The 15,683-nt window shown below is 35.7% G+C and overlaps 1 protein-coding gene across 1 annotated transcript; it reads right to left on the reverse strand.

Annotated features, from left to right (window-relative positions):
• Positions 1-338: 338 nt before the first annotated feature.
• On the reverse strand, positions 339-13,539 carry LOC102843126 (killer cell lectin-like receptor 5-like). The gene is made up of 6 exons (XM_006888459.1): positions 13,425-13,539; positions 11,991-12,080; positions 9,933-10,070; positions 8,684-8,826; positions 3,321-3,427; positions 339-453 (listed from the first exon to the last, which is right to left on the reverse strand). The coding sequence occupies exons 1-6, from the start codon at positions 13,537-13,539 to the stop codon at positions 339-341; spliced, it is 708 nt and encodes a 235-aa protein (XP_006888521.1).
• Between the last annotated feature and the right edge of the window lie 2,144 nt (positions 13,540-15,683).

Raw genomic sequence — 15,683 nt, forward strand, 5'->3', positions numbered from 1 at the left:
TCATACATTCGTTTCTATCTGGCTTTTTTGTTTCACCCAATTTTGAAATTTATACATGCTTTTATTTTGTTTCACTCCTTTGTTTTTCGTGATCATTCTTTATTTTAACTGAATACTGTTCCATTGCATGGGTATATCACAAATATGCATTCATCTATGATCCCTTGACTCTTTTTTCCCTCTTTTCGAGCACTTGATTCTTATATATCATCTATATTTCTTTCCACAGTGGCTTTAACCTTGCAGTCAAAAATGTTTCTTTGTAAATAATCTAATCACAAATTATTCTAAAAGTCAAACAGAAAAATGACAAATTGTCATTTTCACATTGTTTTTCATCAGAAAATACAATCAATTTTCTTCTTACAAATACAGTTGTAGGTTTCAAAGCAGTCCATACTTGTTATTCTTGTTGAAGATAAAAATGCACAGTGTCCTTTCTCAGTAAAATTGCTGTAGAAGAGAAATCACACAGAGTCAATAATTTAATTCTGAAGTTTGAAATAATATAAAGCTTGCTCTAACCTCTGCCAATCTTATTGTCTCTGACACACCTACTCCCATTACCCCAGTCACTGAATCAATCCATTTTATCAAGGGGTTTCCTTTCTTGCACTGTCCCTCCACCCTCCTAAGCATTACGTCCTTCTCCAAGGACTGGATCTACCTTGAAACATGCATACAAGTTGAATATATGTGGAAAATGAATAGAGCCTGGATGCACAACTTTCTTGATTTTAAACCATAATGTCTTGCCTTCCTCTGATAAGACAACAGCTTCTTGGCTTAAGCATAAATTTTGAATGAGTATAATTAGATGTTCTGAGATTTCCATTTTTTTCAATACAAGCCATTGTTGTTGTTGCTGCTGTTATGTGTCATCAAGTCGCTTCTGACTCATAGTGACCCTATGTACAACAGCCCTAAACCGTGCTTTATCCTGTGCCAAGCTATTGTCTCTGACACACCTACCCTCATTACCCCAGTCACTGAATCAATTCATGACATCTAGGGTCTTCCTCTCCTGTGCTGTCCTTCCATGCTTCCAAACACGATGTCCCTCTCCAAGGACTGGCCCTGTATTAAAACCTGCCCAAAGTATGTCAAATGAGCCTCAGGATCCTCGCCTCCAAGGAGCAGCCTGATTTTACCCTTTCTGGGATGAACCTGTTTGTTCTTCTGGCAGTCCATGGTATATTCAATACTCTTCTCTAACACCACAGCTCAAAGGCAACAATTGTCTATCATCCCTAGTCATTATAAGCTTTCTGAAGCACTGTAAGTAATTGCAAAGACTATGTCCTGGATCAGGCACACCTTAGTTTCCAGACTGACATCGTTGCTCTTCAGCACTCTGGAGAGGTCTCTGATAGCCAACTTTCCCAATGCAATTCGTCTTTTAATTTCCTGGCTGCTGGTACCAAAAGTGTTGATTCATAGTTTTTTATAATCTACATATTCAAATTCCTTTGTATAGTTAATATAACACAAATAGATATTTTTTTCTAATATTCTCTTTTTGTCAAGGTCCAACTGACATCAGCAATAATGTCCCTGATGCCACAGCTTTTTCTAAATGCACTTGAACTTCTGGCAGTTCTCTGTCAATATACTATTCTTGCTGGTTTTGGATGATCCTTCAGGATTATTTTGTGTGTGAAATTTAATAAATAATATATTTATTATATTACTAATATATATTGTTGTTATTGTTGTTGTCATTGATTGACTTGGAGTTCAGCACGACTCATAGTGACTCTATGAACACAACTCTCGATATTAATCAGAGTTCATAGAGTTTCCAGAGGCATGTTGTTTAGGAAGCGGATGTCGTTTCTGCATTACTATTATATGTACTCCTTACCTCACCATATCTACTGGGCTGACTCATTTGGACTCTTCTTACCAATCAACTCTGGAGATAAACTCTGATCTGGGTTCTAATATTGGCCAGCTTCTATGACCATAAAGGAAATTTACCAGCCTATGAAAGGTGGAACTTATTCTGATGTGGCTTGTGTAAAACAAATTTTTTCTTTACTTTAGAAGACATCCCTGTTTCATTTTATTTTTCTTTTCTAAACTATTCCATTTCAAAATATAAAGACTGTAATGAAGGACTATAATCTCTGTACTTAGACTATTGCTTTCAAGTCAATGCTTCTTAAAGATTCTGTAAGATAAAGATCTGCCCCCAAAGAGTTTCCAAAGTAGTAAATCATAATGGAAGCAGATTGCTTCATCTTTTTCCCATGGAAGTGCTAGTGGGTTTAAAGTAGCCATCTTTTGGTGGTGGTGGATGTTAAGTGCCATTGAGTAGATCACAACTCATAGTGACTCTATGAACAAAAAACCTTTAACCCTGTTTTATAACTATTATCATTTCTCCAAGTTCATAGAGTTTCCAGAGGTATGTTGTTTAGGAAGTGGATACAACTCCTGCTTCCAAGCCTGTGTTAATCTGGAAGCTCCACCAAACACTGTCAACCTTGTGTAACCATTATGGCATTTGACACACCAATGGAACAGAGTTGAGTAATCTCAAGTTTCCTTAGGACAGCAAATTAACAGAACAGTGAAGACCAATTATTATTATTCCAAGCATTCTTAGAAACACAGTGTATACACACACATATTGTTGTTGTTGTTGTTAAGTGCCATCATGTCATAGACAACTCATAGCAACCCTATGAATGAAAGACCTGAACACTTGTATAACTTTTATATATGTGTGTGTGTGTACGTATATATGTATATATATTTTTCCTATATATACTCTAAACATATATATATATATCTTTTCATATATATATATATATACACACACTCTAATAGATTTGTAAATATATTGTTTAACATATGTATATGTATGTGTATATGTATGTGTGTGTGTGTGTGTATGTGTATGTGTATGTATATGTATATGTATATGTATATATGTGTATGTGTGTGTATATATATATACTCTAAATTAATTTTGAGGATGTTCAGAATATTTGTTATTGATAAGATGGATCACTGTGGCATAATCAGGGTAATTTAGGCACTTAATGTCACCTTATTATTTTGCTTTAGTTCATGTACCTCATAACTGACGCTTCTGAGCATGTACTTTGTAGCACATTTGCATTATTATTAATAGCTCTATGCTACACTTCTCCTCCTCTTCAACCATACTCCTTCAAATACTTTCTTAACTATTTTATTTATTCTTACCAACAACCTCTACTTGAAAATTAAATAAGGGAGGATTCTTCTTAGATATAATCATTCCAACTTTATCTCCAATTATAGACTTTGAATGTATTCCAGAGACTTACTAGTTAGATGACTTGCTGCTGTCGACCCATTTCCAATCTTTTTCTTTCTCGTGATATGATAATCCAATCCAGAAAATATCTTTATAAGCCTGAGATTGAATGAAAACCTATAAAGAAAACAAAATATATGATTTGACTAAAATATCATCAAGTATATAAAAGAAGAGAAGATGGATTGGATAATAGGCCAGCTCTTTCTATGGCTACAATTCTGCTACCCTCCACATCATCCTTCACCATTCCTTCCTAGAAAAAAAAACATTTTTCCTCTCAATAATTATATCTCCAATACACACAATTTTTCTCAATAGATTATTTATGTTAAAAATGGCTCTTGACGAGCTCTGGTGGCCTAGTGGCAAGAAGCTGTACTGCAATCCCAGGGGTGCATGGTTTGAATCCACCAGATGGTCTGCTGGAGAAGGAGGGACAATCTCCTCCTGCACCATTCAGATCCAATTTGACGGTACACACACAAAAAAATTAAAAGAAAATAAATTAAATAAAAATGACTTAAAACTTCAATGATTATTTAAAACATAGAAAAATAGAAATTTTTATTGCAGCAACAGAGAGATTATTAAACTATTTATGAGAATGTATCCACCTATTAAGAACCATCCTCCCAAAGAATATTTAAAAATACAGAAAACCGTGCATCACATATTGTTTGTGTGTGTGTGTGTGGGTGTGTGTGACATCGGTGTTTTTTATTTTTTTTAAATTTAATGAAAGTTTACAGAGACTTTGGATTCCCATTCATTCATTGTTATACACTTTCCTCCCTGCCCACCCCTCCCCCATAATTCACTTTTCTCTTTGAAAAGTGAGGAAAAAAATTCTTTCATTGTTATACAATCCCCCCTGCCCCTGCAAGTCCACTACACTATGCAGCTTTCATTCTGGACTCTTGTCATAACAATAATACCCAATCATATATTCCTATTAATCAGTTCTCTTCCTCATCTGTTTCAATGCAGTATACATTATTTACCCCCTCTTAGTTTCCTGCCAACCCCAATGTCAGTTCCACTTTACAAAAGTGGCACTATGCAGTATTTGTCCTTTTGTGCTGATATTTCACTCAGCATTATGTCCTCAAGGGTTACCCATTTTGTATAATACTTGATGAGTTCTTTGGTTTTCAGTGCTGCATAGTATCCCATTATGTGAATATACTGTAGCTTCTCTATCCATTCATTTGTTAACGGGCACCTAGGTTGTTTCCAACTCTTTGCTATTGTGAAAAAAGAAGCAATAAACATGGTTGTGCATATATCTGCTTGGGTGTCAGTTCTGCTTTCTTTAGGGTATATTCCCAGTAGTGGAACTGCTGAGTCAAATGGTATTTCTATTTCTAAATATTTAAGAAAGCACAATACTGCCTTCAATAGTGGTTGCACCATTTTACAGTCCGATCTGCAGTGAATAAGGATTGCAGTTTCTCTGCAACCTTGCCAGCATTTGTTGTTTGCTGTTTTGTTAAATTTTGCTATTCTTACTGGGGTGAGATGATATCTCATAGTTGCTTTGGCATAACATATTCTTAAGTGAAAGAATCATCAAAACAAACTCATTAAAATAAAAGCATGCATGTGCACTCAAAACTTTCTGCACGCTAGTGATTTTGAAAGGTGAAGAGAAAAGAGGAAGTATTTGGAAGTATTCAGTAAATTTAGCAAATGTAATATGTCAAAATTGATACATAATGTCTGATTAAATCACTGAGTGTATGTTAAAATATAGGTTTTTATTTTTTGTTTTACTGACTCAAACTTACAAATTTTTTGATAACCCAATATTACAAATTCTTTTATGTTGTGATTTAGATTATGCAGTAATTTTACATACAAATTTTTATTGTATCTCTAAATTATAAATAAAAGACTCAGGTTGGCCTTTCTGAATACTTTTCTGAACTTTGATAAATATTGATAGTTGTAGAGGGGCTTCAGGCCTTTTGTTCATAGGGTCGCTATGAGTCATGCTTGACTTGAAGGCAATCAACAATAACAACCATAATAAATGAAAAAGACAATTTCAATATCATTGTTACTATTGTTGTTGTTGTTATGTGCTGTCGAGTGTTTTGCGACTCATAGCCACACTATGTACAACACCCCTAAACCCTGCTCTATCCTGTGCCAGTCGCATTGCCTCTGATACAACCATCCCGATTACCCCAGTCACTGAATCAATCCACCTCATAGAGGGTCTTCCCCTCCTGAACTGTCCCTCCACCCTACCAAGCATGATGTCCCTCTCCAAGAACCTCTCTCTCCTTACAACATGTCCAAAGTATGTCAGACAAAGCCCCAGAATCCTTGCCTCCAAAGAGTAGCCTGGTTTAACCCTCTCCAGAATGAATCCGTTTGTTTCCTTGGCAGTCCATGGTACACTCAATACTCTTCTCCAGCACCACAGCTCAAAGGCATCAATTCTCTTTCTGTCCTCCCTAGCCATTGTCCAACTCTCTGTTGCATAACAAGTAATTGCAAAGACCATGGCCTGTATCAGACACACCTTAGTCTCCAGAGAGACACCGTTGCTCTTGAGTACTTTAGAGGGGTCCCTAACAGCAGACTTTCCCATTGCAATACATTTTTTTATTTCCTGGCTGCTGGTGCCAAGAGTGTTGACTGTGGAGCCGAGCAAACTGAAGCTGTGAACAATCTCAATTTCTTCGCCATCCATCCTGATGCTACCAATTGGTCCAGTGGTGAGAATCTTTGTCTTCTTGACATTGAGCCTCAGTCCATACTGAAGGCTGCAGTCCTTGACCCTCTGCAGCAAGTGCATGAGGTCCTCCTCAGTTTCAGCAAGCAGGGTTGTGTCATCTGCATAATGCAGATTGTTAATAGATCTTCCACCAATCTTGATGCCACACTTCTCCTCATAGAGGCCAGCCTCCCCGATAATCTGCTCTGCATACAGGTTGAAAAAGTATGGAGACAGGACACATCCCTGGCGTACACCCTTCCCAATTTTGAACCATGCGGTGTTAACCTGCTCTGTTCTGATGACTGCCTCTTGTTCCAAGTATAGGTTTCGCATTATCATGATTAAATATTCTGGGATTCCCATTCTTCTCACAGTCAGCCACAGTTTGTTATGATCCACACAGTCAAATGCCTTTGCATAATCAATGAAACACAGATAGACATTCTTCTGGTATTCCCTGCTTTCAGCTAAGATCCATCTAATTTCACTTTTCATTTTTTTTAATAAATAGAAACACTTTGACATAATATAACCAAGCAAATGTAACTTTTTTTTTAATTAGAGAGTATTTTAAAGTCAGGCTAGGCTTTGGAACATTTGTAGAGATAAATATATGTTCTAGAATAAAACAGTAAAACAAAAACCAGCCCGGCACTAGTCTTTGGTTGATCTGAGGCTTGTTCCTGTCCCTCCAAAGAATTGTGAGTAATTATATGGCTGTTGCTCCTAGCATCTTCGCACATCTCAGGTGGAACAACATTCCGATGAGCCCCAGAGACCATTTTATTCCCATCTCTTGTTGGTTTAGTTCTGTATAATGAAAGCACTGATGGTTTTTGTAGAATTCTCACCTTCTGTGCAGGAGATTAGGTTCAGTAAAGCATATGCAGCCACCACTCATTTGTCAGTGGAGGCTTATGTGTTGTTGTGATGCTGAATAAGTTTCAACCGTGTTGATAGACTCAACAGATAATAAAGAAAGGCTTGGCACTGGGCTTCCAAAAGCTAGCCAATGAAAACCCTGTGCATCTCCGCAGTCCTAGCCACCACTGATCATGTGAGGGCACAGTAACGGTGACATGTCCATGCTGAGCCCATGCCCCTGTCTTTCCCTTCTTCCCCTTTTCTTCCTATCCTTTCTTTTCCCACTAATTCTTCTCTCCTTCCCCCTTTTCCTTGCTACCCTTCCTTTCTTCTCCTTCACCTTGCTTTCCCCCACTCTCCTGCTACCCCTTCTCTTCCCTCCCTCTCACCCCCTCTTTTTCTCAAATTCTCCCTCTTGTTTTATTTTGTTCCTCCCATGATCATTCTCATTTTCATCTCTCTAAAAGTCAATGTAAAGTAGTTAATGGTTATGGTCTGGTTTTGTTTATTTTTCCCCCATTCTTTTTTTTGTGGGGGGATCCATTCATTCATTGTTGAACTTTTCTCCCCTCCCAACCCAGGCCCCTCCTACACTACCCTCTTGGAAAATTAAAAGAATATAACTTTTGGAAGTAGGGGTGGCATCCACTTCCTAAACAACATGCCTCTTGAAACTATGAACTTTGATAAATGTTGATAGTTGTAGAGGGGTTTCAGGCCTTTTGTTCAAAGGGTCATGATGAATCTTGCTCAGCTTGAAGGCAATCAACAAAAACAGCAACAAATGTAACATACAGTTGCATGAAAATCAATGAGTTTTTATCCAGCTATCAAATCTTTCGTATTTCTTCTTATTATATTTTGCACTGGGGAAAGCTGAGGCCTCAAAAGACTGAGTAATTTACTCAAGGTTATGCAACTCGTAAGTGGCAGAACTGGATTCAATCTCAAACAGAATGGCTCCTGAGTTACTAATAATAACAACAAGAAGACCATGCTTCAAGTTTCTTTAGAGTTGTCATCCTGTCTCCAAAATCAAACCAACCCATTGCTGACAAGTTGACTCCAACTCAAAACAACCCTACAGAACAGAGTAAAACTGCCTCACAGGATTTCCAAGCCAATTGACTCTGCTTTCTTTTGGGAAACAGCTGACAAGTTCAAGTCTACCTTTTAGGGAAAAGTGCTGGTTCTAGAAGGTAAGTTACTAAAAGAATTAAGCACTTCATGGAGGAAAAAGCATACTTCTCAGGGGTGGGGGATGGGGGAAAGATGTCTCCTGCAGACTCCTTAGAATGAGAGACTGGTGACTGCTAAGACCAAAGCTGACATTTATAGAAGATTTCTACTTTGGACATTATGATGATCATAAGAGATAACAGGCATTGAATGCTGCTTGATTGAGTAAATATATGTAGCTTTGGTGGCCTAGCGGTAAGAAACTGTGCTTCAGTCCCAAAGGCATACATTTAAAATCAACTAGCTGCTCCACAGGGGAGAAGGATGAATAATTTCCTTTCATGTGATTTACTGTCTCTGAAAATTCGCTGGAGGTTCAGCTATGGGTTGGTTCCGACTCAATGGGACTCAACAACATTAGCAGGCAGGGACGTCTGGGAAACTTAATGATACAGAAAACACAACATGAAGAGTTGTCAGAGATTTCCCTAACTGGACTCTCCTGTCCTCTATATCTTGAGTCAAAAGGTGAGTGCAAGGGATTAAATGCAAGAGACAGAGTGTAAGAGATTAAACATGAACATAATAATGTATAATACCTTTTCCTCTTCATCATCTATCTTCAAAAGGGTTGACTGGTAATGTTGGCAAATCTGCAAACATCCTTTCCAGGTATTATGTTCAGTGGTAAAGTAATAACAGTTTATTCCACAACAAGACCATCTATATTCCTCAAGTCTGCCTACAACATATGAGGTGAATCATTAAACTTCTTGTCATTTGTTATTCTGTAAATTAAAATAATATATTTAACAGTCCTCTCCAACTAAATAAAATATAAGAGCTATTATAGTAATAACATGAGATTCATAAAACTAATAGAATGCCATCTAAATAAAAGAAGCAATTATAATAGTCTTCTCTTCTTTCTATATATTTAAAAAATGTACAAAACTTTACCATGTTCCTTATCCTTAATAATACAGTATATCTTTCCTGGCATACACAAATACATTAAGTATTTGGTTTCTTAATATGGAAACTGTAAATCTTAAATAATTATTGTACAGTTGTTTATCAGATTACTTCATTAAATCATTATGCAAAGTTCCAGAATCTATTTGATATGATTTAACATTGTTTTCTTAAATATTTTAATTATATCATCATATAGAGTCGCACAAGTATAAATATCTTGACAAATTTTGTAGATGTACTTCAGGAAAAATCTATTTGTCACAAACAGATCTGAAGTAGAAAAATGTCACCCTTATATCTGACATAAAGAAAATAATGGAAACACAATTATCTTTATAATTAATCCAAATAAAGTCCCTGGTGCTCATCTTAGCCTAAGTAAAATTTTACAGATAATGTCCATATTCCACATAAGCACCATATGGAAATATCTAATTTCTCATTGACTAAAAATGATCCAAATTTTCAGGAGAGCTAACACAGTTTCACTTGTTTGAAACAGTATAAGAATTTTCACTGAATTTTTTTAAAAATCGTGTTCTATTTTAGTCCTGGGGATAGACGTGTCGGAGACAATAAGATTGGCAAGAGATAGAGCAGGGCTAAGGGTCGCTATGAGTAGCAGGCGATTCAATGGCACATAACAACAACATTAGTCCATCATGGTTATTGGGTTCTCAACCCCATAGTTATCCATTACATCTAAAATCATCCAATACTTAAACTACTACCATACATTTTAAATCTATTTCCCTGGGTTCAAAGCTCTGAAGAGAGAAGAAATAATGCCAAGTCACACAACTTTCTTCAAAATGTCCTCCATACCTGTTTTTTGGAAAGATTTTGAATAGATTTTACTTTTTCTGTTACATCTGTTCTTTTTTACAACTAATGAATCAACTTTCTTCTGCTCCTTCATATAGCTATCGTTTTGCATATTGTGGCAATTTTGACTAAGATTTCGTAGAATTTCCTCCTGGTAATGTTTTTCTTGAATATGCTGAAAAACTAAAATTTATAACAATAATATAAAATAGAAAATATTCATAAGATTTTAATATTGACATTTAAGATGAAACAAAAAGTATCACTTTGGCAACCAAGACATTTCATCAATTAGTAATTTGTCATTTAGAAAGTAACACATTAATTCATTGACCACAGGAGTGGAAACATCAAATTTCTCAATATTAGTAACTTAAAAACATGCTAAATAAAACAATATATCTGAAGAAAACTATGCTGGTATTATTTTTCAACTTAGATTATTTGTAACAATTAGCACATCATTTAGAAATAAGTTGATGGTTATTAGGTCCCATTAAGGCTGTTCCAATTGATAACAATGCTGCACACAACAGAATAAAACCTGCCTAGGCATGCAGTATTCTTGTAACTGCCACTGTGCTTGAATCCAGTGTAAGAATAAGTCAGGCAGCATTCATCAACGTATCCAAGCCTCGAAGTTTATACTAAGAAGCCTGAAGTGACTTCACAATTATTACCCACGTCAGTAAACTATCTGGGTGAGGAAAGAAAGTGAATAAAATTCATATATGTAATTGTATTGAACTGCAAGCTGTTGGTTATTTTCTATAAAAGAACTGAAAGATGTAGCTTTGATTCAACACCATGAAATATTCTTATATAGAAATACACCAGGGGGTGGGGGGAAACAAAACTTTTGCTGTCAGATTGATTCCAGTTTATGGCAACCCATGAAGGTTTAGAGGCAAAAAGCTGTGCTGCAATCCCAAAAGTATGCAACACAGTGCAAATCCATCAGCTACTTCCCAGGAGAAAGATGCAAAATCTCCACCCGCACAACTGACTGAAAACTCATGATGGGTTGGTTCTGACTCTATGGTATACAAAAAAACAACAACATTGCATAGCTGAGGAAGCTCTGATAATGGTAAGGAAATGCACTGCCAACAAAAAGGTAGGTAGCTGAAATATATTAGGTGCTTCACGGGAGAAAAGTGGGCAGCCTCCTCCTGTGTGATTTACTGCCAATGAAAACCTGCTGGAGGTTCTGCTATTGGTTGGTTCAGACTCAATGATACACAACAACATAGCATATGATCGTGGAACTATGATCCGTAGGTTTTCAATAGCTGATTTTTCAGAAGCCAAGCTGGCCAAGTCTTTCTTTCCATTCACCTCTGAGAGGAACCAACAACCTTTTGGTTTGCACTCATCAATTCCTTTCTGTGTAGAGTTACTCTTTTTCCTTAAGCCACTTCCTCACAGTATACTTAGAAAAATTAAAAACACAGTCACAGTTTCTCTTGAACAGACATTTCTCAAATCATGTTTATTAAGATTTGCACACAACCTAAATCAGATGGCAAAACACTAAGTTCTTTATCAGAAGTAATATTACGAAATAAGACAGCTGCACCATCACAGCTTCAGGGTCAATGGAAATCAGTAAGGAAAAGAAAATGACACTGTGATGTAAAGGTGGTAAAGCCAAGAGTCACTTGAGACACTGCCTAATTGTAGCCAGGAACAGCTAATGTGGAATAGTTAAAATATGCACCATTTGTTGCTGTTATTCTCATTTCAGGGAGAGAAAGATGGACCATTTCTTCTCATTAATAAATAAAGGCCAGGAGCTCTGGTGGCCTAGTGGCAAGAAGTTGCACTACAGTCCCAGAGGTGTGTGGTTCGAATCCACCAGGAGAAGGAGGGACAATCTCCTCCTGTACCAGTCAGATCTAATTTGACAGTAATACACAAAAAAATAATAAAGTAAAATAATTTAAAAAAAAAAAGAAAAAAGGCTCAGAAAGTCAATGGAGGGTCAGCTATGAGTCAGATTTAAAGGCAGTGAGAGTGTGAATGAGTGTGTTTGAGTGCATGAATGAATGTGTGGCTGAGTGAGCCATTAATCACATCAAATGAATATACTCCAATACTTACCCATACTCCCCAACACAGCAACTGTCATCAATAGAAACAAAGAGAGAACCCCCAGAGTTATCGCCGTGAGACGCCAGGGCACTGAAAACTCTTTAAAATAAAAGATGAGGGTGAGGAATCATCATCATCTTCAGAGAAATAACTTGGTTCACTAAACCTGTAAACTAAGTGATTGAAAATTAAGTGAGATAAAAAAAATTGTTTTCCTGAAATTCTTCTTCATAGAAGCATCATATCATGTAAGTTGATTTATTGAATGTCTTGATCAAAAATTCTGTAGAAGAATCCTGATCAAAAAAGGAGAAATGCAGAATAGAATTTAAAATTCTCATGGAAGCCAAAAATTTTTGGAGTCATTTAGGTTGCATGAATCTCTGAAACTATTGTCCTAAGATAATACCTAAAAATATTTACTTTACCACAAGCATATTCCTGAAGTCTCTTAAAATTAAACAGTAGTTGTTAGCTCAAAAGCAACTCAAAAGATTAGACAGAAAACTTAGAGAACAGTGAGTTTATGTTAATGATGAAGGATCAAAATGAAAAATAAGAGTAAAAAATGGCTGCACAATTTGAAGTTACTGTTATTTTGTGTATGTTTTGTAGTGTATCTTCTCAAAAGCTGCAAATGGATATATGTGTTCTAAGGAAAAAACAAATCAATTGATCATGAATGAGTTGTGTGCACCTATCAAATAGTACATTTTAAACATATCCACTTTATTTAATGTCAATTATACTTCTATAAACCTGTTTAAAACAAAGGAGGATGGGGAAATATAAAGGACAGGTTAGAATCTCCAAAACACTTCACGTCCTAAAAAAATAAGGACTGTATAAGAAATGGAAAATATTATAAATAATATTTCCTTCCTTGACCAAACAAATACAATTATCTTAACTATTGACCAAAATCTAAGTGACAATCAAGCAATAAAAATTCAAGTCAAAAGGGTATTCTAGGAGTTGCACTGTTAACCCAAACGATCAAATCCTCCAGTTGCTCCTCACGAGAAATGTGGACCATCTCCTCCTGTGTAATTTACCACGTCTTTAACACAAGAGATGTTGTTATGTAATTAACACAACAATATAAAAAACAATGTAATAATATTCAATATTAATATTTACTCTGATAATATATCTGATTTGACAGTAATACACAAAAAATAATAAAGTAAAATAATTTTTTTAAAAAAAGAAAAAAGGCTCAGAAAGCCAATGGAGGGTCAGCTATGAATGTTTTGTGATAATCAGAGTCCATTAGTTTTTCCATTCTCAAATTTGTGAAAAAGAAAAAGTGTCCATTCTACTCTTTGACATTTCTACTCCATTATGGTTTCATTTGGCCAGCAGATAGACATTTTGTTTTTCAAATATTAAAAGTTTGACAACCTTGAGAGATAAATTACTCCAGAACATTAGAACAAATACCTTTTTGTCCTGTTTCCCCTGGTCCCTGAGTACCAGCAGATCTTACTTTATTCTGTGACTCTGAAGAGGACTGAAGAAATCTCAGTGCTGAATAAGTAACTTCCTGATCACTCATGTCTAAAGTAAGAAGAGAAAGATGTTGTGCATTAAATACTTGCCACAAGATTATTCCTCAGAAAATTAAAATATCAGCCTATAATCACCTACCAGGATTTGACACTGGAAAGAATCAGATGTATGTGTATATTAACTTCTTCAAGAACTTAAAAAAATTAAACTGGCTTGCTTATACCAGAAGTGGGAAATTTGTTAGCTTTTCCAGGAAAGTAATTTATACTCTTAAGGCTGATGGCTATCATCAGTCTAAAATTTGGAAAGCAAAAATAAATCTATCAATAGATTATGGTCTTATTAACCCAATTTTATTAATTGTGTTCAACATGCAAGTACAGATCTTATGTCAAACTGGTAACAGTCCGAATCATAAATACTTTTAAAATCATCAATTAAAAAACATTAAAACAAATTCTACATTCAGAAATAAGTAAATCTGTATTTAAATAAAAGCAATAAAAAGACCTCTATGCTTATTCTTTTTCTGTTGACAGGATGCTGTAAGATCTGGTTTCACCTTTGTCTTTCCAGGGGTCCTTTCCCCCTGTTCGCTGTTCTTATCACTTTAACACTTTTTGCACTGATGACCTTTTATTTTATAGTTATGCCTCTTATTGCCTTAATAAACTGGTTTTGCTAAAAAAAATTAAAATAAAAAAACCCCTATATTTCTTTCTTTCCTTACTGTACGTGTTCTCATATATGAATGAACAAAGTTTGTTTAGAGATTTTCTTTTCTTTCTCTTTTAGATTTTTTTTTTAAATGGGGGAAAGTGCGAACATGGTCCTTCACTACGACTGATTGCACAGTTGAGTGTCCCACCTTCAGGGAAATCACAGGGGTCGGTACATTTGGAATTCAGTGGCTAAGTCTGTCCTGGGAAAACCACCTTCATGATCATGCTATCTCCCCTGTCAGGCAAGTAAAAATAAAGTTTTTATGTGTGTGGGTTTGTGTTTTTGTGGGGTTTAAAAAAATTTTATTTTATATTGGTTTGCTTACAAAGTATTCATATCCATTGTGTTTCACACTATTAGTCTTCATTCATATTGTGGTTTATACAACCATTCTCATGCATTAAAGTTTTTATAATCTTTGTAATTACTACATTGTACTAAAGTGTTTCTCAAAGTCCATCTCATAAAACTTCTGTGAAATAATTTTTTGCATTAACTGAATAATGTCCCCATATTCTAATGTTTCATGTAAGAGCATTAGAATCTGTATAATTGGAATCCATTTGGACATCAAACTTTTTTTTTTTTTTTTTTTGGTGAGAAAAATTTATTACATTTAGAATTAGCCCACTGGACTCAGTTTAGATGATCCCAATTTTGTTGGCAACATCCAAAGCATCATAATCAGGAGCAAGTGGAACATAGGCCTTCTTCTCTCCATCAGGCCTAATCAAAGTGTTGACCTTAGCCACATCAATGTCATAGAGCTTCTTTACAGCTTGTTTAATTTGGTGCGTATTGGCCTTGACATCCACAATGAACACAAGTGTGTTGTTATCTTCTATTTTCTTCATAGCTGACTCAGTGGTTGGGGGAAATTTGATGATGGCATAGTGGTCAAGCTTGTTTCTCTTGGAAGCGCTCTTCCGGGGGTATTTGGGCTGCCGTCGGAGTCTCAGCGTCTTAGGCCGCCGGAACGTGGGTGACGTGCGGATCTTCTTCTTTTTTTGGCTGTGGACGCCCGTCAGGACTGCCTTCTTGGCCTTCAATGCCTTTGCTTTGGCTTCAGTTTTGGGAGGGGCAGGGGCTTCCTTCTTCTCTTTCGGCGCCATCTTCGTAGAAAAAACGGACATCAAACTTTTAAAATAACCTACTCATATACAATGGAAGTCAAGGTGGCAATAGAACTCGTCAAGAGTGATGAATTTGTCATTAGTGATGAATTGCATGAAAGAATGCAATCTATTAGTTATTTAATCAATAGTATGTATTGCTTGATTATTATTTAGTAATCATTTATTTCAAATCAAATTTATTATTTATTGTGTAATTATTATGTAGTAATAATTTTATCAGTTATTTAATTATTCTTTTATTAATTATTAACAATCAGTACAGAAATTGTTAAATAGAAAATAGATTGTCTATTTTGCTTCTTACAATAACCCATATTAAAGGATGATCTCT

Source organism: Elephantulus edwardii, unplaced genomic scaffold (assembly GCF_000299155.1).
Source record: "Elephantulus edwardii isolate Elephantulus edwardi_28Jun2011 unplaced genomic scaffold, EleEdw1.0 scaffold00067, whole genome shotgun sequence".
Lineage (NCBI taxonomy): Eukaryota > Metazoa > Chordata > Mammalia > Macroscelidea > Macroscelididae > Elephantulus > Elephantulus edwardii.